General features: G+C 49.2%; 1 protein-coding gene across 1 annotated transcript in view; it reads left to right on the forward strand.

Moving 5' to 3' along the window:
* Nucleotides 1-24,482, forward strand: part of LOC140426964 (uncharacterized) — a 363,390-nt gene that overhangs the window by 120,514 nt on the left and 218,394 nt on the right. The window contains exons 4-5 of the mRNA XM_072512289.1: nt 7,046-7,053; nt 7,926-7,952. Coding sequence (XP_072368390.1) covers nt 7,046-7,053; nt 7,926-7,952 — 35 coding nt within the window. The remainder of the gene's footprint in view (nt 1-7,045; nt 7,054-7,925; nt 7,953-24,482) is intronic.

Here is a 24,482-nt window from a genome sequence, read left to right on the forward strand (position 1 = left end):
ATGTTGTCGACGGGAATGCTGAGATTCAGGTTACTAGACTAGAAGGGCTTGAGGTTCTTAAGGAGGAGGTGTTAGCAATTCTGGAAAGTGTGAAAATAGATAAGTCCCCTGGGCCGGATGGGATTTATCCTAGGATTCTCTGGGAAGCTAGGGAGGAGATTGCTGAGTCTTTGGCTTTGATCTTTATGTCATCATTGTCTACAGGAATAGTGCCAGAAGACTGGAGGATAGCAAATGTTGTCCCCTTGTTCAAGAAAGGGAGTAGAGACAATCCCGGTAACTATAGACCAGTGAGCCTTACTTCTGTTGTGGGCAAAGTCTTGGAAAGGTTGATAAGAGATAGGATGTACAATCATCTGGAAAGGAATAATTTAATTAGAGATAGTCAACACGGTTTTGTGAAGGGTAGGTCGTGCCTCACAAACCTTATTGAGTTCTTTGAGAAGGTGACCAAATAGGTAGACGAGGGTAAAGCAGTTGATGTAGTGTATATGGATTTCAGTAAAGCGTTTGATAAGGTTCCCCACGGTAGGCTATTGCAGAAAATACAGAGGCATGGGATTCAGGGTGATTTAGCAGTTTGGATCAGAAATTGGCTAGCTGGAAGAAGACAAAGGGTGGTGGTTGATGGGAAATGTTCAGCCTGGAGTCCAGTTACCAGTGGTGTACCACAAGGATCTGTTTTGGGGCCACTGCTGTTTGTCATTTTTATAAATGACCTGGTGGATGGTGTAGAAGGATGGGTGAGTAAATTTGCCGATGACACTAAAGTCGGTGGAGTTGTGGACACTGCGGAAGGATATAACACGTTACAGAGGGACATAGATAAGCTGCAGAGCTGGGCTGAGAGGTGGCATATGGAGTTTAATGCAGAAAAATGTGAGGTAATTCATTTTGGAAGGAATAACAGGAAGACAGAGTACTGGGCAAATGGTAAGATTCTTGGTAGTGTGGATGAGCAGAGAGACCTTGGTGTCCATGTACATAGATCCGTGCAAGTTGCCACCCAGGTTGAGAGGGTTGTTAAGAAGGCATATTGTGTGTTAGCTTTTATTGGTAGAGGGATTGAGTTTCGGAGCCATGAGGTCATGTTGCAGCTGTACAAAACTCTGTTGCGGCCGCATTTGGAGTATTGCGTGCAGTTCTGGTCGCCGCATTATAGGAAGGATGTGGACGCATTGGAAAGGATGCAGAGGAGATTTACCAGGATGTTGCCTGGTCTGGAGGGAAGATCTTATGAGGGAAGGCTGAGGGACTTGAGCATATTTTCTTTAGAAAGAAGAAGATTAAGAGGTGACTTAATTGAGGCATACAAGATGATCAGAGGATTAGATAGGGTGGACAGTGAGAGCCTTTTTCCTCGGATGGTGATGTCTAGCACGAGGGGACATACCTTTAAATAGAGGGGAGATAGATATAAGACAGATGTCAGAGGTAGGTTCTTTACTCAGAGAGTAGTAAGGGCGTGGAATGCCCTGCCTGCAACAGTAGTGGACTCGCCAACACTAAGGGCATTCAAATGGTCATTGGATAGACATATGGACGATAAGGGAATAGTGTAGATGGGCTTTAGAGTGGTTTCACAGGTCGGCGCAACATCGAGGGCCGAAGGGCCTGTCCTGCGCTGTAATGTTCTATGTTTAGCATACTTAGCACCTCGGGCGATTCTCCGGCAGGCGCGGCACCGACCTCGATGACGCCGTTCTCGCCAGTTGGGAGAATGGCGGGACGGCGTCAGACCGGCGTTGGCGAAAGAATCGGCGTGAACGGCGATTCTCCAAAACGGTGCGGCATGGGAGAATCCCACCCAGGGCTTCCCTTGGACTTTCCTTTACATTTATATGTAATCATTGCTATTAATATTTAAACTGCTCAAGTAAGTCTTTCATTATTGAAGTAATTTAGTCACCCCATTCAACTTACCTTTTTATCCCATTTATCCTGTGAATTCTGTCCATTTTAAAGCCAAACCTTTACCACTGCTATTACTATTTTGTTTTGCAGCAATTGGAAATATCTGAAAGGTACTAGCAGAGAAAACTTCACAAATTCTAAATGTAATTTTGTGAAAACTTTTCTTTTGGATAGTCCGGTTAGGGTACCAAGGTGCTCCTATCCTGCACATTGCCACTCATTAATAAGAAATCATCCACGGAGAAATGATTGAGGTTTATTTATTCCCTCAAACACTTTCATGTCATTCCAAACATTTCAACGTCGGGTCTCTCAATGAGGTATCGGTACAGCGCAGCTTCTGAAGGGGTCAGGCAACCCAGACAGCATTTTGTGATTAACTATGCAAGTGTGCTGACTAGAAATTGCTGCCTAATTTACTCTTTAATGGTAAGTGCTGGCCATAATGATACTAAACAGTGAGGTAAATGGTTACACAATAAAAGGGAATATACTGAGAGGGGTAGATGGAGCGAGAGATCTTGGCGTGCACGTGCACAGGTCCCTCAAGGTAGCAGTACAGGAAGATAAGGTTGTAAAGAAGGCATATGGAATGCTCTCCTTCATTGGCAGGGGGATAGAGTACAAAGGAAGGGCTATAATGATGGAACTGTATGAGACACTGGTGAGCTCACAACCGGAGTATTGTGTGCAGTTCTGGTCACCACATTACAGGAAGGATGTAATCGCTCTGGAGAGAGTGCAGAGAAGTTTTACTAGAATGTTGCCAGGGCTGGAGAATTGTAGCAATGAGGAGAGATTGGGTTGTTTTCCTTGGAACAGAGAAGGCTGGGGGGATAACATGATTGAGGTACGCAAAATTGTTCGGGGCAGAGATAGAATTTACAGGAGGAACCTGTTTCCCTTGGCAGAGAATTCAAAAACCAGGGGTCATAGATTCAAGCTAAATGGCAGAAGGGTCAGGGCGACACGGTGATGCAGTGGTTAGCACTGCTGCCTCGTGGTGCTGAAGACCCGGGTTTGACCCACCCCTGGGTAACTATCCGTGTGGAGTTTCCACATTCTCCCAAAGTCTGCGTGAGTCTCACCCCCACAACCCAAAAAGATGTGCAGGGTGGTTGGATTGTCCACGCTACATTGCCCCTTAATTGGAAAAAATGAATTGGGTGCTCTAAAAAAATTTTTGAAGTGTCAGAGGGGACATAAAAGTGACAGAAGGGTCAGAGGGGACATGAGTGTGGTGGGGTCTGGAATTCGCTGCCTGGGATGGTGGTGGAGACCCTGAACTCTTTTATAGAGTACCTGGATCTGTACCTTCAGTGCTGTGAGCTGCAGAGGTCTGGGCCATGTGTAGGACGCTGGGATTAGAAAGAGTGCCTTGGTGTCTTTGGGTCGGCATGGACAAGGTGGGCTGAATGACCCCCTTCTGTGATGTATCATTTCTATGGTTCTAACAAAAGGGAGCTCAAAGACATGCTCTAAAAAAAAATTCTTTATGACATTGCATTCCTGAAATATTCTTCTAAAGTAAGATTTGATAAATTTAATTTAATATCAAGCACAATAGATGTCTATACAGTGTTACAATTCCATTTTTGAAGATATTTCTACTTTGTTACCAAGTTAATTCATAACAGATGTCCAATCAAGGACAGCTCCCAGAAGACTTGCCTACCAGTTTAGTCATTCAATTACTAATCATGATGAAAACATTTTACATGGGATCAGTGGGGTAGATTTATGTTTTCCCTGCCTGCATATAAAGCTGGTTTAGCTCAGTTGCGTGGACAGCTAGCTCATGATACAGAGCAGGGCCAACAGCATGGGTTCAATTCCTGCACTGGCTGAGGCTATTCATGAAGGCCCTGCCTTCTCAACCTTGCCTGAGGTGAGGGTGATCCTTAGGTTAAATCACCACCCGCCAGCTCTCCCCTCAAAGGGGAAAGTAGTCTGTGGTCATCTGGCACTATGGTGACTTTACTTACTTTATAAAGCAGCACCTGGATGGAATCACATTATTCCATTCGCCTTTCTGTCGTGGATCTTTTTTGCCCATTGTACAAGGCATAGAGTGGAGACTGACATGCCCTTCTTCTGCCTCCTCATGGTCTACTTTTGCTCTTTATTCTCTGAACTGGCAATGCTTTATGCCTGGGGATAAAAATGAAAATGTCGCCCAGCATTTCATGCTTGACACTGAGCAAAAATCAACAGACATCGGAATTGTCAGTAAAAATCATGGGTAAACCTCCCGGTCCCACCCGCCGTGAGGATCATCACGGGCGGGGATGGACAATTTCACGGGCCATTGGAACGTCCATCGATCTTGGATGGGAATTTTCGGTCTCTGGTGGGCGGAATCAGAAAATTGACACAAGAGATGTAAAATTTTAACAATCAAGGCTAGGTTTCTAAATTTTAGGCATCACCTAAGCAGGGAGCACAGTGGAAAACATGATGGGGAGGATCCATGAAGCAAGGAGAATTGGACAGCACTGTTTCAACATGCAGCCCACAATGACTAATTTTCGTTCCATTTAAACCTTGTTTCAATTTTAGCAACTAAAACATGAAAGGGAAGCATTGTCAAAAGAAAGCAAATAAAAATGTTCAGATGTTGGAACAAGCACAAATAAAGGAGGCCAACGCCTCATTGCTAAACAGAAAAATAGGCAATGATATTTTACAACAGTGACCTCATTTTAAGAATCCAATTTCAGTGGATCTGTCATTTGTCTATTTGAGGGAGTAGCACCAGGTGCAGGACAAGCTACAAATGTGAAATCAAACAAAACCCCCCATGTGCATAATTGTGATACCTATGGTGAAGTACATGGGCCGGGATTCTCCGATTCACTTGCGCGGTCGACGTGGCGCTGGATCGGCCCACGCGCCGATTCTCCGCGGTCAACTGGCTGAGTTGCCGGCGGCATGGTTCTAACGTGGTTCCACCTGGTGGGAGCTCGGACCCGCGGTCACGGTCGCCGTCCTGGTGGGGGGGGGGGGGGGGGGGGGGCGGGAGGATCAGACTCTGGGAGGGGCCTCCACGAAGTCCAGGCCCGCGATCGGGGGCCACCGATCGGCGGGCGTGCGTGATCTGGGGGGGATACCTTCTTCCGCGCCGCCTGCTGTGTGGCTCCGCCATGTTGCATGGGCCTGGCACAGAAGCGGCCGGCGCGCGCATGCGCGGCCCGCAGTGCAGATCCACATATCGGCATTGCGTGCAGCACTCTGGGTCCGTGCTGGCCCCCCGAGGGCCACGGAATCGCTGGGCCAGGAGGCCCGTTGGCGCCGGCATGAAGCACTCCTGTGTTTACGCCAGCGTCAACACCTACCCGCAATTTTAGAGAATCCCGGCCACGCTCTCCCATAGCCCAAACTTCCTTCTGTACGAAAAGTTGTGTATTGTGCTTCACATGTTTAAGACAGGTGGTCCAGTTTCACAATCACTTTTTGACACAAGTTAAACCTTGGAGTGCCACGGTGGTACTGCCAAGGTGTCCAGGTGGCACTGTTAGGGTGCCCAGGTAGCAGTGCCAAGGTGCCAGTATGGCAGTGCCAAGGTGTCAGGATGGCAGTGCCAAGGTGCCTGGGTGGCAACTGGAGTGCCAGGGTATCACCCTGTCCAGAACCTGACCACCGAGGGGCCACCATTGATCTGGGAGACCGCATCCAGGTGCCGTTACATCCGGTCCATCTTTGTGTGGACCAGTGTTAAACGGTGCCATGCCGAGGTCTCCCGGGTGTTTGTTTCTGGGCACTGGGGGAATCTGGCGCAGACATATTTAAGTGAGCCTAACTGCTCGTTAAACCTTGCAAGGTGTTCAGAGAGTCGCAAATCTTGCAAGAGGCCTGTCACGAGAATTAACGCCTCATCACGGCACTGGGTCGAGCACAGTGAGGCCATTTGATAGGGCCCAACAGGTTTATTGTCATTGGCAGTACTGCCCCTATTGTGAGAGTGGGTACAGGATTCTGTGATAGCCACCACACTGAAGCTCAGTCTGAAGGGATTATGCTCCTCACTTACTGCCAGGCAACAGTGCTGGGTTCGCTCTATGTTAGGTGGTATGTTGGTGAATGTGCCAAGTTCACCTCTGATGTTAGATAAGGTCAGTGGCACTGAACGTAACACCCATAACTTAAAATGTCTGAGGCTGGAAGAGGAAGTTAATGTTATTGCTTAAGGGACAATCAATAACTTTGATGATATTTAACATCCATTTGAAATGGGAGAGATTAGTACTCTGTACTTTGTCTGTGGGAACAGGAAATTGTACGCCTGCCCTTTAGTGGTATGTGTTAGCAGATTTGCATTTGTATCCTCGATAAGAATGTACGCTACCAGCAGGGAGGCATAGCAGGAATTTCCAGGCTATTTTTTTTATTCAAACCTGGCCTCTACATTTTTTTTTTTTTTTTTTTAAACAGTATTTTTTTTTTCTCTCAATTTTGAGTACCCAATTCATTTTTCCAATTAAGGGGCAATTTAGCATGGCCAATCCACCTAGCCTGCACATCTTTGGGTTGTGGGGGCGAAACCCATACAAACACGGGGAGAATGTGCAAACCCCACACGGACAGTGACCCAGAGCCGGGATCGAACCTGGGACCTCGGCGCCATGAGGCAGCAGGGCTAACCCACTGCGCCACCGTGCTGCCCTGCCTCTACATTTTATAATTTCCAGATTTGATTTGATCCATAAAATGTGCAATGACATTAGATTCAAAGCTAAACATAGCTTAGCCATTTGTTAGTTAAGTCATTTTTATATCATTGTACAACTTAACATTACAAGATTTTAACTGTTTAACATTTTACTGTACATTTAAATAGTCCCCATTGTGAATATTAGCTCCTTTAATAAAATAAGCAAATATTGGAAAATGTAATTATTATTACTGCCTACCATAAACACACTGACAGGACTTTGGTAAACGTGAGTGACCATGCTGGGTTATGTTTTGAAATTTGGGCGGCTATGAAAATGTCTTCCATGAGCATCATGTATGTTTTGTAAAATGTAAGTCCTTATAACACAGACTTGTGTCTTATACACTAGGAAGAAGAAATGTCACAAACAAATCATGATATTTTAGCTGATCGTTTTCTCCATCTCTTCTTTTTCAGGATTCCCTGTAAGTATTGTGAATACCACAAAGCTGATTGGGTCCACTGAGTTAAGGAGATTTCTTCTTTTTTCTTTGTCTACTTTTCTTTTCTTTTGACTTGTGCATTTAATCTCAGAATGTTTTATTTCATATTTAAATGGTATATTTTGGTTAGAAAATTAGAAACAGCTGTTTATCATTGCACTCTATAGATTATCACTGGATAATTGATTGTGTCTATTCTGTGACTAAACCTCTCATGCAAGTGTCCTAAAACAGGGTTATTCAACCTGCACCCTGAGGGCCATATGCACCCCTGAGTCCTAGCAATCTGGCTCTTAAAATTTAGGCTTCTCATTCCTATTTATGCTTATATCATTTATTTGCTGTTTGAATTTTAATACCTGGAGTTGTTGAAAGGGCTTTTTTATTAGCAAACGTTTCCTCACTAGTGAATACTTTCTAAATCTGGACATCATGATCCATTAACATCTGCAATTTAGCAGGAGTATTGAGTTAAACTTCAGAGATGTTACCCTAAGGCTCAGGGGCATGCAATTGTGCAGTCTCAAAGACACAAGCTTGGGCACCCCTGTCCAAAAATGGGATAAATCATAAATCACTCATTAAATAAATGTTAGTCAGCAATTTTCAGTGTGTTTTGATCAATGCTGAATCACAGGGATGCGAAGCACAGTAATGAAAGAGATGGGGTTTTCTGTTTCAAGCGCTGTTTTTGCAGCACGACTGTATAGCAGTTTGTGCAAGTTATATTTAATCAGTTTTAACGTTCATTATTTGTCATGCAGCTAGAGAGAATGATTCTTTTTGAGATTCAGAAAATATGGCTTTGTGATAATGTTTTCTGTTTTGTTGTTTCATTCATTCCACATCCACAGGGGGCCCCAGGAAGAGATGGTTACCCGGTAAATGGCAATTAAGTTTTATATTTCCTCTGCATTTCCAATGTAATTAAAGGTGTCACACTCTTCATTTCCATTTTCAGGTAGTGCATCAAAATAATAGGAATAGCATTCCTAATAAAGTGTAAATGACATTGCACAATATTTCCCCATAATCATCTAATCATTAAGTAATCCTGTCGCACTCTAAAATTATATCATTTTTAGCAGTAAACTAAAATCGATTCAGCATGATCATTGGGACTCTTATGGTGTCTGCCCATGTGCTTTGGCTCAGAATTTCCCAATAGGAAATGTAAAAAAAGATTACACTCACAGATACTTCAAAAATGTATATTGAATATCCTCGATAGTGTGGCAGATTGCCAATGTATTTACACAAAGATTTAGAAAGCAAAGTAAAATGCTTTGGAATTTAAAACAAAATTTTTTTAAATTTCCTTATACTGCTGATTTTTGTCTCCCTCCATTGTGCAAATGGATACAACATACGTATTTAACAGGTCTGCAATTGGCATGCAGGCTGCTGAATTTCAATCATGCCTTGGATCGGCGAGCGTAGCAATAAATGGCGTTGGTTTTCCACCTGTTTTAAGCCCAAAACTATTTAATCATCCATTGACTTGCATATTTGTAGCATTTTCTCTCACACCTTCATGTTGTCGTTTTGGTGATTGTTTATGTACTCGATCCGAAAAACCTATAGGTGCAATTTTGAATCCACACTGACAGCATTTCTAAAAAGAGTTAAGCGTTGCTAACACTGTGTACCATCAACATCAAATCGGGCATGAAGGAAAGCAATTTGCCCTGTGGCCTCTGCCAGTGCTGTTCGGGAGCTCGGTTCAATTTGAAAAAGCCATCTGGAATAACTTACCTCTTGCTCTTTTTAATCGTAGAAAAGTACCTGACTTCCACTTAGTACCTCTTTTAGGCAATCAAAACAAGATACAAATTCTTATGTGTTGAAATGAATTTAATTTCAGAGACTTATTGCAGTAACTAGCAGGGCTTGAACAGAATCAAGAAGTGCAGACTGCATGCACCTGATACACCTGCATCCAATTGCCTGACCAATATCTTTGGTGTAAAAATAAGACGGCACTACCGTCCTATAGAGACCTCGGGCAAAATTCTCCGACCCCCCGCCGGGTCGGAGGATCGCCGGGGGCTGGCGTGAATCCTGCCCCCGCCGGTTGCCGAAGTCTCCGGCACCGGATATTCGGCGGGGGCGGGAATCGCGCCGTGCCGGTTGGCGGGCCCCCCCGCTCGATTCTCCGGCCCGGATGGGCCGAAGTCCCGCCGCTAAAATGCGATCGGGGCCCACCGATCCGCGGGCGGGCCTGTGCCTTGGGGGCACTCTTTCCCTTCCGCCTTCGCCACCGTCTCCACCATGGCGGAGGCGGAAGAGACTCCCTCCACTGCGCATGCGCGGGAATGCTGTCAGCGGCCGCTGACACTCCCGCGCATGCGCTGCCCAGAGAGGTCATTTCCGCGTCAGCTGGCGGGGCACCAAAGGCCTTTTCCGCCAGCTGGCGGGGCGGAAATCCGTCCGGCGCCGGCCTAGCCCCTCAATGTTGGGGCTCAGCACCCAAAGATGCGGAGCATTCCGCACCTTTGGGGCGGCGCGAAGCCCGTCTGATTTGCGCCGTTTTGGGCGCCAGTCGGCGGACATCGCGCCGTTTCTGGCGAATTTTGCCCCTCATATCATTGAACAGTTATTTGGATGCTGTCTCATTTAGAATTCCCGACTGCCAATGATGGATGTCTGACAGGGTGTTGCGTATTCAATTGTAATGAGTCCATCAGGGATTCTGTCACCCAATGTTGCTCAAGCAGTCTTCTTGAAAGATTCTAGATATCTTGTTGGTTGCTTAAAGTGTAAACTTTATTGATAAAAAAACATATTAAAATGATAATAGTTATTAAACATTAATTCTAAACTCCTCAACATTTAAAAAAAATAAAACACACTAGTAGCATATCAGCTACTCATTTTACATCATTGTGAGAATTTAGAGATGAATTTCCTCTCCTATACGGCAGTAATTTGGCCTGACCAAAATGTCGGACAAAGCTCCGATCTGCAACAACCATACGTTCGCACCAGCACTGACTGACGCCACCTTTAAAAAGTGGGGACCAGACGGAGAGACACTGACAGTCAGGGACCTATACACGGATGGCAGGGTCGCAACAATGGATGAACTGACAGAGAAATTCCAGCTGACCAGGGGGACCGAGCTAATGTACCTGCAACTCAAAAACTTCCTACGAAAGGAGACAAGGACGTATCCACAACAGCCACGACAGACATTACTGGAAGAGTTACTGGACGCAAGCATCCTAGATAAAGGCAACTGTAGCGACATGTATGACCGACTGGTAGAGAGGGCCGACACCGTACTGGACACAACAATAAAGAAATAGGAGGAGGACCTGGGGATTGAAATAGGGTGGAGACTCTGGAGCGAAGCACTGCATAGGGTCAACTCCACCTCCACGTGCGCAAGGCTCAGCCTGACACAGCTAAAAGTGGTACATAGAGCCCACTTAACAAGAACCCGTATGAGTAGGTTCTTCCCGGAGGTGGAGGATAGATGTGAACGGTGCCAAGGAGGTCCGGCCAACCACGCCCACATGTTCTGGTCTTGCCCCAGACTTGCGAGGTACTGGACAGCCTTCTTCGAGGCAATGTCCAAAGTGGTGGGGATGAGGATGGAGCAATGCCCGAAAGTGGCGGTCTTCGGGGTTTCAGACCAGCCAGATCTATTCCTGGGGAGGAAGGCAGACGCCCTTGCCTTTGCCTCCCTGATCGCCCGCCGTAGAATCCTGCTCGGCTGGCGCTCAGCAGCACCACCCAAAGCTGCAGACTGGCAGTCCGACCTCTCGGAATCTCTCCAAATGGAGAAAATCAAATTCGCCATCCGAGGGTCTGACGACGGCTTCCACAGAACGTGGGAGCCATTCACCCAATTGTTCCGGGACCTGTTTGTGGCCAATGAACAAGCAGAAGAATAGCCAGGTAGCCAAGAATCAGGGGAAAGTAGCCAAGGCGGGGGAGGGAGGGATCGACTGGTGCGGGGGGGGGAGGTAGCAGCTAAACCTAAGAGAAAAGCAAGGTGAACCACAGGAGAAGGGGGGGGGTGGTAAGGGGTGGAAGAGGGAGGAGACAGGGAACAATAGAGGGGAACCAGTGACGGTGGGAGGGAGGCAAGGGAATGACAGCCGGAAGGAGGGCACGGGAAACAATAACAAACTTGGCATCTATAGGAGCAGAGAACAAGGAAAATCCGGGCGAAAGACGGGACGAACGGCTGAAGCGGAGGTGATTGCGAGACGCAGTGAAAACTGTCCGGGAGAAGCAAGCGACAACACCAACACCAGATCCATTCGCGTATTGCCCTCTGTATTTGTTCCGTATTAGTTTACCCGGCACCCAAATGTATATGCACCCCACCCCCACAAACAGATGCCTACTTATGTGCTAAAAACAATACTGCCAATTGTACAGAGCTGCTGTTGTTGAGCTAGCACATAATACCCCACCAGTTATTTTATTCTAACTTTTTTTTTTGTTTGTTGTTTGTTTTGTTTTTTGTGCGTGTTCCCTTCTCTTCTATATATATATATATATATATATATATATATATATGTATATATATATATATATATATATATATATATATATATATATTATATATATATATATAGTAACCATACTTTATTCAAATAAAAATCATTTAGAAAAAAAAGAATTTCCTCTCCTAATCTTTGCGCATTCCTAATTTTAATCATTTCATCATTGACGACAGCTTTTTTAATTGCTTTGGGCCTTAGGCTCCGAACGTACAACCATTCTGTCCCCCACCCCACCTACACCCCCACCCCTAGCCTCTATACCTCACTCTCTCTTCCTTTAAGACACTACTTCAAAAGTCCATAACATTCCCTTATCGGGCTTGGTGTCACATTTTGTTTGATAAGCTCTTCTGAAGCACCTTAGAATATTTTTGTTAACAGCGCTGTGTAAATGCAAGTTGTTGTTGCTCAACCACCCTAATTTTGTTGGAAATCCCATTTATATTCATCAAAAGGGTTTCCACTGGGGTTACAACAGCAAAGTGGGAGAAGGTCTCAAAGACTTAGCAGTGACTGTCAGGGGCACATTATCTTCAAAACATAGAATGTTGTCTCTGAAGTGAGCTGACTTTTCAAAATGGGAAAAAGAGCAGCAAGAAGATGGCCAGGATTCTCCAATCCCGCGGCCAAGTTCTGACGCCAGCGTGAAAAGCGGCGTCAATGGTCCCCGATATTGAGGAATGCTCCCCTTCCCAGAGGGCTAGGTCGGCACCGGAGTAGTCCCCGCAGCTCCAGCCTGCGCGGAACGGCCGGGGTGATTCCACGCATGCGCGTGGGTTCCCGTCTCCGAGCCGGGCAATATGGCGGAGCCCTACAGGGGCCCGGCGCGGAGGAACATAGGCCCCCACGGAACCAGCCCGCCCGCCGATCGGTAGGCCCTGATCGCGGGCCAGGCCACCGTGGGGGCACACCCCGGGGTCGGATCCCCCCACCCCCCTCCTGGACGGCCCCCGCAGATACACCTTCCAGGTCCCGCCATGTGGGACCTGAGTAACCCACGCCAGCGGGACTCGGCCGAACTCGGCGGCCACTCGGCCCATCGGGGCCTGGAGAATCACCGGGGGGGGGCGGCGCTTTCAACGGCCCCCGACCGGCGCAGTGAGATCCCGTGGGCATCTGAGAATCGGTGCCGGAGAATTGATAAGCCGGCGGCGGGACATGATTCTCGCATCCCCCTGGGGATTCTCCGACCCGGCCCGGAGTCAGAGAATCCCAGCCAAGATATTTACATGGCACCTTTAACGTAATGAAACATCTCAAGGCACATCACAGAAGGTTATAATGCAAAATTAGACATCGAGTCATGTTAGGGCAAATGGGCAAAAGTGTTGTCAAAGAGGTAGGTGTGGTATTATAGGTATTACGGTACCCGAGAGGCTGAAGTACCATTGGTAGAACCTGTATGATTGCTATTGGCTAGAGTGTATAATAGCTCCGCCCTGATAGGTGGGGTATAAGAACCCGTGCCGTCCCAGCAGCCCTCATTCTGTACCGGAGCTGCTGGGGGAAACATCTAGCTTATTAAAGCCTTCAGTTGGGCTACAACCTCATTTTAGTGGTCATTGATCGTGCATCAATTTAATAAGCTAGATTTAAAAGGATGGAGCTCCGAATCAAGCCGGAGTGTCTGCAACTTAGCCCCCTCGCTGCGAACTCAGCGGCAATCTTTAAGCACTAGCTGGCGTGTTTTAATGGGTATCTCGAGACGGCAGAAAACGCACCCACGGGAGAGCAGAAACTGCACGTCCTGCACTCAAGGGTGAGCCCGGAGATCTACACCCTTGATGCAGCACTCGAGCTGCTAAAAGGACACGATATTCACCCGGTAAACCAGGTCTACACCCGGCATCTGCTTGCAACAAGACGGCAAACCCCTGGGGAATCGTTGGAGGAATTCTACCGCGCACTCCTGGTGCTGGGCAGAAGCTGCGGCTGCCCGCAAGTTTCGGCGAGCGAACTCACGGAACTCTTAGTCCGGGACGCTTTCATGGCAGGTATGCTTTCATCACAAATCCACCGGCGCCTGTTAGAGAAAGACACCCTGGGTCTTAAGGAGGCACAGGCCCTTGCAGGCTCCCTGGACATGGCCTCCAGGAACGCCCACGCCTACATTCCTGACCGCGCGGCAGCCCCCTGGGCAGCATGGAACCCCGCTGCGGCCGACCCAGAGACTTCCCCCGCTCCCCCGCAGGCCAGCACTGCAAGGCGGCCTGCCAACCCCGAGGGGCCCCACTGCTACTTTTGCGGGCAGGCCAAGCACCCCCACCAGTGCTGCCCGGCCCGCGCATCCACTTGCAGGGGATGCAGCAAAAAGGTCCATTTTGTGGGGGTATGTCAGGCCCAAGCGGTGGCCGCAGTCTCCAGCGGCGAGTCCGGACCACCACCACAAACTTCTCCACGGGCCCAGTGTGGCCAGTGGTCGCCGCCACCCCCATATCCCAGGGCCACCTGCGGACCCCGGGCGCCGCCATCTAGTTCCACGGACGCCACGCTTGAGGGATGGGAGCCGCCATTTTGTGCACCCCTCGGCCATGTGCGACCAATGGGAGACGCCATCTTGGATGAACCCCCAGGACTCCAGCACAGCCGACCACACACTGCCTGAACAGAATTCCCAACTACTGCGATTGGCCTCGGTGACTCTGGATCAGTCTCGACCTCAAACACTCTCAACCGCTACGACGACCGTTTTCATCAACGGGCACGAGACGTCCTGCTTAATTTACTTTGGGAGCACGGAGAGCTTCATACACCCCGACACGGTAAGGCGCTGTTTCCTCCTCATCCACCCGGTTAATCAAAAAATCTCCCTGGCCTCCGGTTCACACTCCGTGGAGATAAAGGGGTTTTGTTTAGCAAACCTCACAGTCCAGGGAAGGGAGTTGAAAAATTTCCGTCTCTACGTCCTTCCCAACCTCTGCACGGCTACACTCCTGGGTTTAGACTTCCAGTGTAACCTTCAAAGTCTGACCTTCCAATTCGGCGGCCCTATATTCCCCTTACTATCTGCGGCCTTGCGACCCTTAAGGTCGACCCGCCTTCCCTGTTTGCGAACCTCACCCTGGATTGCAAACCCGTCGCCACCAGGAGCAGACGTTACAGTGCCCAGGACCGGATCTTTATTAGGTCAGAGGTCCAAAGGCTACTGAGGGAAGGGGTAATTGAAGCCAGTAACAGCCCCTGGAGAGCTCAAGTAGTGGTGGTAAAGACCGGGGAGAAGCATAGGATGGTCATCGACTACAGTCAGACCATCAACAGGTGTATGCAGCTGGACGCGTACCCTCTCCCCCGCATATCCGACCTGGTAAACAGGATCGCACATTATAAGGTCTTCTCCACGGTGGTTCTCAAGTCCGCCTACCACCAGCTCCCCATCCGCACTAGTGACCGCAAATACACTGCCTTCGAGGCAGACGGGCGGCTCTATCACTTAAGAGCCCCCTTCAAGGGCCCCCTTTGGTGTCACTAACGGGGTCTCGGTCTTCCAGCGCGAGATGGACCGAATGGTTGACCGGTACGGTTTACGGGCAACATTCCTGTATCTCGATAATGTCACTATCTGTGGCCACGATCAGCAGGACCACGACACCAACCTCCGAAAATTTCTCCAGACCGCTAAAATCCTTAGCCGAACATATAATAAGGATAAATGCGTGTTTAGCACCGACCGTCTAGCCATTCTCGGCTACGTAGTGCGAAATGGAGTTATAGGCCCCGACCCTGAACGCATGCGCCCCTTTATGGAGTTCCCCCTCCCTCACCGCTCTAAGGCCCTAAAACGCTGCCTAGGGTTTTTTTAGCTACTATGCCCAATGGGTCCCCAACTACGCGGACAAGGCCTGTCCCCTGATCCAGTCCACAGCTTTTCCTCCCGCCAGGCCTTCAGCCGCATCAAAGCAGACATTGCAGAGGCCACGGTGCACGCCATCGACGAGTCCCTCCCCTTCCAGGTCGAGAGCGATGCGTCCGACGTAGCTCTGGCGGCCACCCTCAACCAAGCGGACAGACCCGTGGCCTTCTTCTCACGTACCCTCCATGCTTCCGAAATCCGCCACTCCTCAGTCGAAAAGGAGGCCCAGGCCATAGTAGAAGCTGTGCGACATTGGAGGCATTACCTGGCCGGCAGGAGATTCACTCTCCTCACGGACCAACGGTCGGTTGCCTTCATGTTCGATAATGCACAGCGGGGCAAGATAAAAAACAACAAGATCTTGCGGTGGAGGATCGAACTCACCACCTACAACTACGAGATCTTGTACCGTCCCGGGAAGCTAAATGAGCCTCCTGACGCCCTGTCCCGCGGCACATGTGCCAGCGCACAAGTGGACCGCCTCCGAGCCCTCCCATGAGGACCTCTGCCATCCAGGAGTCACTCGCTTTTTCCATTTCGTCAAGACCCGCAACCTGCCCCACTCCATCGAGGAGGTCAGGACAGCCACCAGGAACTGCCAAATCTGCGCGGAGTGCAAACCACACTTCTACCGGCCAGAGAGAGCGCACCTAATAAAGGCTTCCCGTCCCTTTGAACGCCTCAGCATGGACTTCACAGGCCCCCTCCCCTCCACCGACCGCAACACATACTCGCTGAACGTGATTGACGATTACTCCCGGTTCCCATTCGCCATCCCCTGCCCCGACATGACCGCAACCACAAGGCCCTCCATAGCATCTTTGCACTGTTCGGGTTCCCCGCTTTCATACACAGCGATAGGGGGTCCTCCTCTATGAGCGACGAACTGCGTCAATTCCTGCTCAGCAAGGGCATCGCCTCGAGCAGGACGACCAGTTGCAACCTCCGGGGTAACGGATAGGTAGAAAGGGAGAACGGAATGGTCTGGAAGACCGTCCTACTGGCCCTACGGTCCAGGAACCTCCCAGTCTCCTGCTGGCAAGAAGTCCTCCCGAATGCCCTCCACTCCATCCGGTCACTACTTTGTACAACCACCAATCAGACACCTCACGAACGTTTCCTTGTCTTCCCTAGGAAGTCCTCCTCCTGGACCTCGCTCCCGACCTGGCTGGCAGCGCGTGGACCCATCCTGCTCCAAAAATACATGCAGGCGCACAAGTCGGACCCGTTGGTCGAGAGGGTCCATCTGCTCCATGCTAACCCCCAGTACGCGTACGTGGCGTACCCCGACGGCCGGCAAGATACGGTCTCCCTACAGGACCTGGCGCCCGCCGGAACTCCACGCACATTCCAGCCACCAGTCCCACCCTCCCCTCCACCACAGCACCTTACAGGAGGATCGGTCCTTCCGCCGCCCCTGCCGAGGCCCCCCCACACACCGACGCCCCCCCGCAGGCGCTCCCTCCCCAGGACAGCCGTTTTCCCCACTAGCGCCGTCTAGGGGTGATGAAGCTGCAATGGCGATCGAAGCCACGCGCATGCGTGGTTGCCGTCCGCCCCGCAAGAAGATGACTGACGGATCTTGCGGGGCCGCGGAAGGAAGGAGGTCCTCCTTCAGAGAGGACGGCCCGACGATCGGTGGGCACCGATCGCAGGCCACCCCACATTTGAGGTACCCCCGGAGCAGGATCCCCCTCGCCCCCCCCCCGCAGGCTGCCCCCCCCAGCGTTCACGCAGCGCTCACGACGGCAGCGACCAGGTGTGGACGGCGCCGGGGGAACCCGCCGTTTTGGCCTGGCCGCTCGGCCCATCAGGGCCTGAGAATAGCGGAGGTGCCGGAGTATCGCCATTTTGGGTGTCTCTGGCGATTCTCCGGCCTGCGAAACTTGGGAGAATCGCAGGAGGGCGTCGGACCGGCGCCCCGGGAAATTTTGGCAGCCCAGGTGATTCTCCCAACCGGCGCGGGAGTGGAGAATTGCGTTCATGGAGAGGCAGCGAGGTTTAGGAAGGGAATTTTGAAGCTTAAGGCCTAGCTATGTGATGGTGTGGCCACCCATGTTGGAGCAGTTAAAACTGAAGGTGCTCAAGAGGCCAGAATTAGATGAGCATTGATATCTCAAAGGGTCATGGCGCTGAAGAAGATAAGAGATAGGGGATTTTACTTATTTATGGGATGTGGGTGTCGTTGGCTGGGCCAGCATGTATTGCCCATCCCTAATTGCCTTGAACCAAGTGGCTTGCTCGGCCATTTCAGAGGGTCGGTTAGGAATCACCCACATTACAGTGGGTCTGGAGTCACATGGAGGCCAGACCTGGTAAGGATGGCAGATGTCCTTCCCTAAAGGACATCAGTGAACCCGATGCGTTTTTACAACAATCGACAATGGTTTCATGGTCATCATTAGACAAGGGACAAGGAGGGCATAAACCAAAGGCAGCATGAGGAAACTTTTTTTATACAGTGAGTTGTTATAACCTGAATGTATTGCTTGAAAGAGTGGTGGAAACGGATTCAATAGTAAATTTCAAAAGAGAAGAAGTGAAGAGAAACCAGGCAATGGGGAAAGAGCAAAGTAAGACTGATTGGATAGCTTTACTAAAGAGCCGGCACAGGCAAAGTCGGTCGAATGTCCTCTTTCTTTGCAGTATTATTCTATGATTCTATGTCATGCTGTGATTGAATAATTCTTTAACAATAAATAGATGCCAAATATAGGAACAATTGTTATTTCTGCTTTACTGGAAAAAATGATTCACAGAATATCTTCTGAAGTGAATCAATATTGTTTCTGCAATTACATGAAACAAAAATATTTTAGCACAACTGCAATGCCAGTTATTTTGAAGAACTTGTCAGAGAAGCAAGTCATGTGGGTAGATTAGCATGTCCATATAAGCCTGATTGATTTATTTTCCAATAAATTAAATAGAAGGAAATTAAGACAGATTTTGTTATGGGCATGTGATTCCTGCCTGATTTATTGCTCTAATCCATGCCCCACCTAGACTATCTTTATGCCAAAACAGTATAGACAAAAAGCTACTTGACTATCTCTTGATTTTCCAGCAGCTATAACAGATGTGCTGCCTCGACAAATCCTGCTGCATTGTCATCTGACATTTCCAAGTTCCTCCTGATTTTCATCCCTTCGAGGACTCTTCTGCAACATTTAGAAACGTCACAATCAAACTCAAACCAAAATGCCCTTACTCGACATATGCACACACATTGCTGCTTAGGTCATTGGGTGGAGTTTTGCCTGTGTGTGGCGGCAGGTGGGAAAATTGACATGAAACGCAATTTGGGATCCTCGCAAGATTTTCGGTTCCCAAAGCCAAACCCACCTAAAAAGAACGGGAACGGAAAATCCCCGCCATTGGTTGCCATCAAAGGCAGGGGGCAGCATTTTCCGTTAGATCCTCTGCTTTGCTGGCAGTGCATTCACTCCCACGGATGGCGACGGCGTCGGGATGCCCACAATGGGAAACTTCATTGGCTGTCAGCCGGGACGGAGGATCCCGCTGCCAGCCAAGGCGCGCCGCACCAGAAAACGGGTGCGGCGGGACGGAGAATCCCCCCCCCAGGAACTTTGAGTGATTTGTTTGTTACCCCAACTCCAACAACTCAGAACCATTATGTTGCTCCCATTGCCAGCCTGACAGATATTTATTGATACAGAATAGGGATCACATCTAGCACCATTCCCACAGCATGGTGACATACCACACATTTGAAACTACTTCCGGGACATTTTTACCATGATGTGCCAGTGGACCTCAAGAATGCACTGGAACTCCTGCATATCATAGTTGTTATTCTCTCCCTCTCCCCGCCATGGGGGTAAACAGTTTTTCAAAGAAGAGGAAAATCAATCCGTAGACTAGGTGGTACAAGTTCCAGACACAAGCCTGATAGTCCTGGGTTCAAATTCAACCCAACCTGTTTATTTATTTCTAGAGTGTATTTAAAATGATATGAGTATTGATCCAGTTCCTGAGCCCCAAGGACAAGATACTCCTGATTTGCTCAAGAGGAGAAGAGGTGAAGAGAAACAAGCATGGCTACCGACTTCCCCACAAGTCAGCTTGAGACTTGCAGTTTCATGAGTAATCGTGGGTTCATAATATGTGTAGCTTGCAATTTGGTCTGTCAGCGGCAAGAACTGGAGGCTAAAACAAGTGTGTAGCTTGTTCCATTTCTGCTGCTTTTCCATTTCAAAAACTTTTCACTGTTGACCTTCCAGGCTTCCTCGTCATATGGAGGTCATTACCTGTGACCAATCTCTCCTTATTGCTTTTCCTGAACAACCCAGACTATAATTGGCCTGGGGTTGTCATGAGATGCCCTCCAGCTTAAGAGTAAATAAGCAGAACATGGATTTCTGAACCAATCTATTTCCTACCATCTGAGGCTTTGGATGGCGAGAGGCGAAGCACACAGGTAGGTATGAAAAGAAAATGTCTTGCACTGAAAAGTGTGTATTGTGCAGGATAGAGCTGCCACTTAATCACAGTGAAGGGAAGGTGATATTGAATGCTTGAGACACTGCATTCTTTTAAGGTGTAGCTGGCTCCTCTTTTGCCAAACTGGTTATAAGTCATTAAACATCATGCAGCACTGAGGAGCAGGGGGAATCATAGAGGTAGTACTAATAGCCAACGTCAACTCCTTCCACTTAGCCTGACCTCTTTTCCCTGACTTCGTCCCATGCATCCCAAAATGCATTTTCCAAACAGCACCTATTGTAGCAACACTTCAGCTCCTGGGCACGATTCACCGGAATCATTTCAAAGTCCGGTTTGGGGTGCATTTGGTGGGGTGTTTCATGATGGCTGCAATGCCGAGATTGACACTGCTATTTGTCATGATATGCGGACACACACAATGATATACAGACAAGCAGCTAATGGACACAGAGAACAGGACATGGCCAATAAGCAGGCAGGACACTCAGGGGTGGGATCCGACTATAAAAGACACGAGGCACTCACATTCCACCTCTTTCCACTGATGAATATCTGGAGAGTCAGTCAAGGGTGTTGTTACAATCTCACCCCCCCACCACGTGGCTAAGAGCTAGTCTGGTTCAGTCAGACAGAGTAACCACACTTAAATTAGCAGAGAGTCGAACTCACAGAGAACTGTGCTAACTGTGCTATTAGTTCAATAAACCTGATTGAACTAACTTCAAGGTCTGGAGTATCTTTTTGATATATGCTGCATCCAGTTGCAGCCAGTGTTATACCACTGTACCCAACACGACATGACACCAGGAGACTACTAATTTAAGGTGGCTTACCTCAGTCCGTTCCATGACGACCAGCAAATGTATCCCGGCACCATGGAGAAGATTCAGGCTCCTCACCAGCTCAGGACCTCAGGCAATCTCAGTGCCAACTGGCGGATAATCAAGCAAAGGTTTCTGCTGTACATCGAACCTTCAGGCCTCGAGGGTGCGTCTGATGCAAGAAAGATCGAGCTTCTCCTCTCGACAGCGGGTGATCAAGCCATCGTACTCTTCAATTCGTTTAACTTCACCGAAGGTCAGGACAAGACAAAGTTTCAGACCATCCTGGACAAGTTCGATAGTCACTGTGAAGTGGACACAAATGAAATCTTCGAGCGCTGCATATTCAAACAACGTATTCAAGGTAAAGATGAATCTTTCAGTGCCTTCTTAACTAGCCTCCGCCTGCTAGCACTGTGCTGCAACTTTGGTGATATTGCTGACTCCATGATCAGAGACCAAATCGTGTTTGGAGTTCACTCTGATCCTCTGAGAGAACAGCTCTTAAAAATCAAGCTTATGACCCTGCCAGTCGCGATTGAAACATGTACAGTGCATGAGCACGCAAAGAAAATCGGTATTCCCAATACAAATCGGCTGAAAAGGAGAAACTTGCCTCCCACAAGGCAGAGAGTGTGGACCCTGCCATCTCCCGGATGCAGCGCCTCAGCATTGAAGACAGCGGCCATCTCGCGCACTTTTCCCAGAGCCCCACCATGCGCGATGCGAACGGGATAACGGAGTGGCCGACACCCACACTGGGCAGGTGCAGACGTCTGCCGACTGCACTGCGCATGTGCGATGTACACCGCGTCACAACGCTGACGTCATGACGTGCCCGAACTGCGGCAACGCCCACTTAAAGGGACATTGCCCTGCAAGAGGCAGGCGATGTTTAAACTGCAGGAAGCCTGGACACTATGCAACCTTGTGCAGGTCTGCACCACCAGTCAGAGGCCAGCGCTCCCAATTCCGTTGACGGTGCGTCCAGAATGTGCAACGACAATTACAGGATTCTGATCCTGGCAGTACAACAGATCCAGAGGACGAGTGCCTGGAGTCCGACTACCGAGTGGACATCATTGCCACACGTGAACATGCCGCACCTAACTCATCTCACATTCAGTCCATCCTCGCTGTGGATTCTGAGGATGAATGGCGTGCGGTGATGCAGGTCAACCGCTGCTCCATCCAGTTCAAGCTGGACACAGGTGCTTCTGCCAACCTCCTCTCACAAGCAGACTTCAAGCGCATCAAGAAGCCCCCCCCCCCCCCCCCACACCCAAGGTCCTTCCAGCAGCCTGCCAGCTCCTGGACTATAACGATAATGCCATCACGGCATTGGGTCCTACCATCTACTCGTCTCCAACCGGAGCACCCATGCACGGCTAAGGTTTGAAATAGTCATCGCATCATGGAGCAGATGATGGAGGGCATCGAAGGGGTTTGTGTGTACGTGGATGACGTCATCATATGGTCCACGACCCCGGAGGAGCATGTTTCCCGTCTCCAGCAGGTATTCCGCCATGTCCATGCCAATGGCCTGAAGCTGAACAGAGCCAAATTTTGCTTTGGCATGTCGACACTCAAGTTCCTAGGAAGCCAGATCTCTCAGCAGGGCGTGTGCCCCAACACAGACAAGGTCAAGGCCATCGCAGCCATGAAGGTTCCAGAAGACAAGAAGGCAGTATTGCGCATCCTGGACATGGTCAATTTTCTGGGCAAGTTCATCCCAAACATGGCCTCACACACCATGGCCCTACGAAACCTAGTGACGATGTCCACTGCCTTCGAGTGGAAGGCGGTCCATCAGGCAGAGTGGTTGGAGCTGAAAGCCAAGCTCACCACTGCACCCGTATTGGCATTTTTCGACCCAGACAGGGAAACAAAAATCTCGACAGATGCGAGCCAGGATGGCATCGGTGCGGTCCAGCTACAACGCGATGACACCTCATCCTGGGCACCGGTTGCCTACGCATCAAGGGCAATGATGCCCACCGAACAAAGGTATGCACAAATCGAGAAGGAATGCCTGGGCCTTCTCACTGGCATTCTCAAGTTTCACAACTATGTCTACGGCCTGCCGACATTCACTGTCGAGAGGGATCACAGGCCCCTGGTCCACATTATCCACAAGGACCTTAATGACATGACGCCTCGGTTGCAGCACATCCTCCTCAAACTCAGAAAGTACGACTTTGACCTGGTCTACACGCCTGACAAGGAGCTCATCATTGCCAATACACTGTCCCACTCCATCACCGTGCATAACACTGTCCCGCTCCATCACCATGGAACTCCATTCTGGTTGATGGGAAATGTTCAGAATGGAGTTCTGTCACAAGTGGAGTACCACAAGGATCTGTTCTGGGGCCGTTGCTGTTTGTCATTTTTATCAATGACCTAGAGGAAGGCGCAGAAGGGTGGGTGAGTAAATTTGCAGACGATACTAAAGTCGGTGGTGTTGTCGATAGTGTGGAAGGAAGTAGCAGGTTACAGAGGGATATAGATAAGCTGCAGTGCTGGGCTGAGAGGTGGCAAATGGAGTTTAATGTAGAAAAGTGTGAGGTGATTCACTTTGGAAGGAATAACAGGAATGTGGAATATTTGGCTAATGGAAAAGTTCTTGAAAGTGTGGATGAGCAGAGGGATCTAGGTGTCCATGTACATAGATCCCTGAAAGTTGCCACCCAGGTTGATAGGGTTGTGAAGAAGGCCTATGGAGTGTTGGCCTTTATTGGTAGAGGGATTGAGTTCCGGAGTCAGGAGGTCATGTTGCAGCTGTACAGAACTCTGGTTCGGCCGCATTTGGAGTATTGCGTACAGTTCTGGTCACCGCATTATAGGAAGGACGTGGAGGCTTTGGAGCGGGTGCAGAGGAGATTTACCAGGATGTTGCCTGGTATGGAGGGAAAATCTTATGAGGAAAGGCTGATGGACTTGAGGTTGTTTTCGTTAGAGAGAAGAAGGTTAAGAGGAGACTTAATAGAGGCATACAAAATGATCAGGGGGTTGGATAGGGTGGACAGTGAGAGCCTTCTCCCGCGGATGGAAATGGCTAGCACGAGGGGACATAACTTTAAACTGAGGGGTAATAGATATAGGACAGAGGTCAGGGGTGGGTTCTTTACGCAAAGAGTAGTGAGGCCGTGGAATGCCCTACCTGCTACAGTAGTGAACTCGCCAACATTGAGGGCATTTAAAAGTTTATTGGATAAACATATGGATGATAATGGCATAGTGTAGGTTAGATGGCTTTTGTTTCGGTGCAACATCGTGGGCCGAAGGGCCTGTACTGCGCTGTATTGTTCTATGTTCTATGTTCTATGTTCTATCACCGTGCATAGTGAACCACTGAACGTCATCCCGCAAATTGAGTCACAGGTTGAGTCACAGGTGCAGCTGTGTGCTAGCGCCCTCCCGGCATCTGATGAGAAGGTGATTCGTATCCGTGAGGAGACGCCAAAGACCCCCTCTTGCAGCGTGTTATGGAACACCTTGCCAATGGCTGGCAAAAAGGGCAGTGCCCTCAATTTTTCAATGTAAAGGACGACCTGACGGTGGTTGATGGCATCCTCCTCAAACTGGACCGGATTGTAATTCCACACAGTCTCCAGAGCTTGGTGCTCTGTCAAATCCATGAGGGCCACCTGGGTGTGGAAAAGTGCAGACACAGAGCCAGGCAGGCAGTCTACTGGCCCGTGATCAGCCAGGACATCGCGAACATGGTCCTTAACTGTGCGACATGTCAAC

Source organism: Scyliorhinus torazame, chromosome 7, assembly GCF_047496885.1.
Source record: "Scyliorhinus torazame isolate Kashiwa2021f chromosome 7, sScyTor2.1, whole genome shotgun sequence".
Lineage (NCBI taxonomy): Eukaryota > Metazoa > Chordata > Chondrichthyes > Carcharhiniformes > Scyliorhinidae > Scyliorhinus > Scyliorhinus torazame.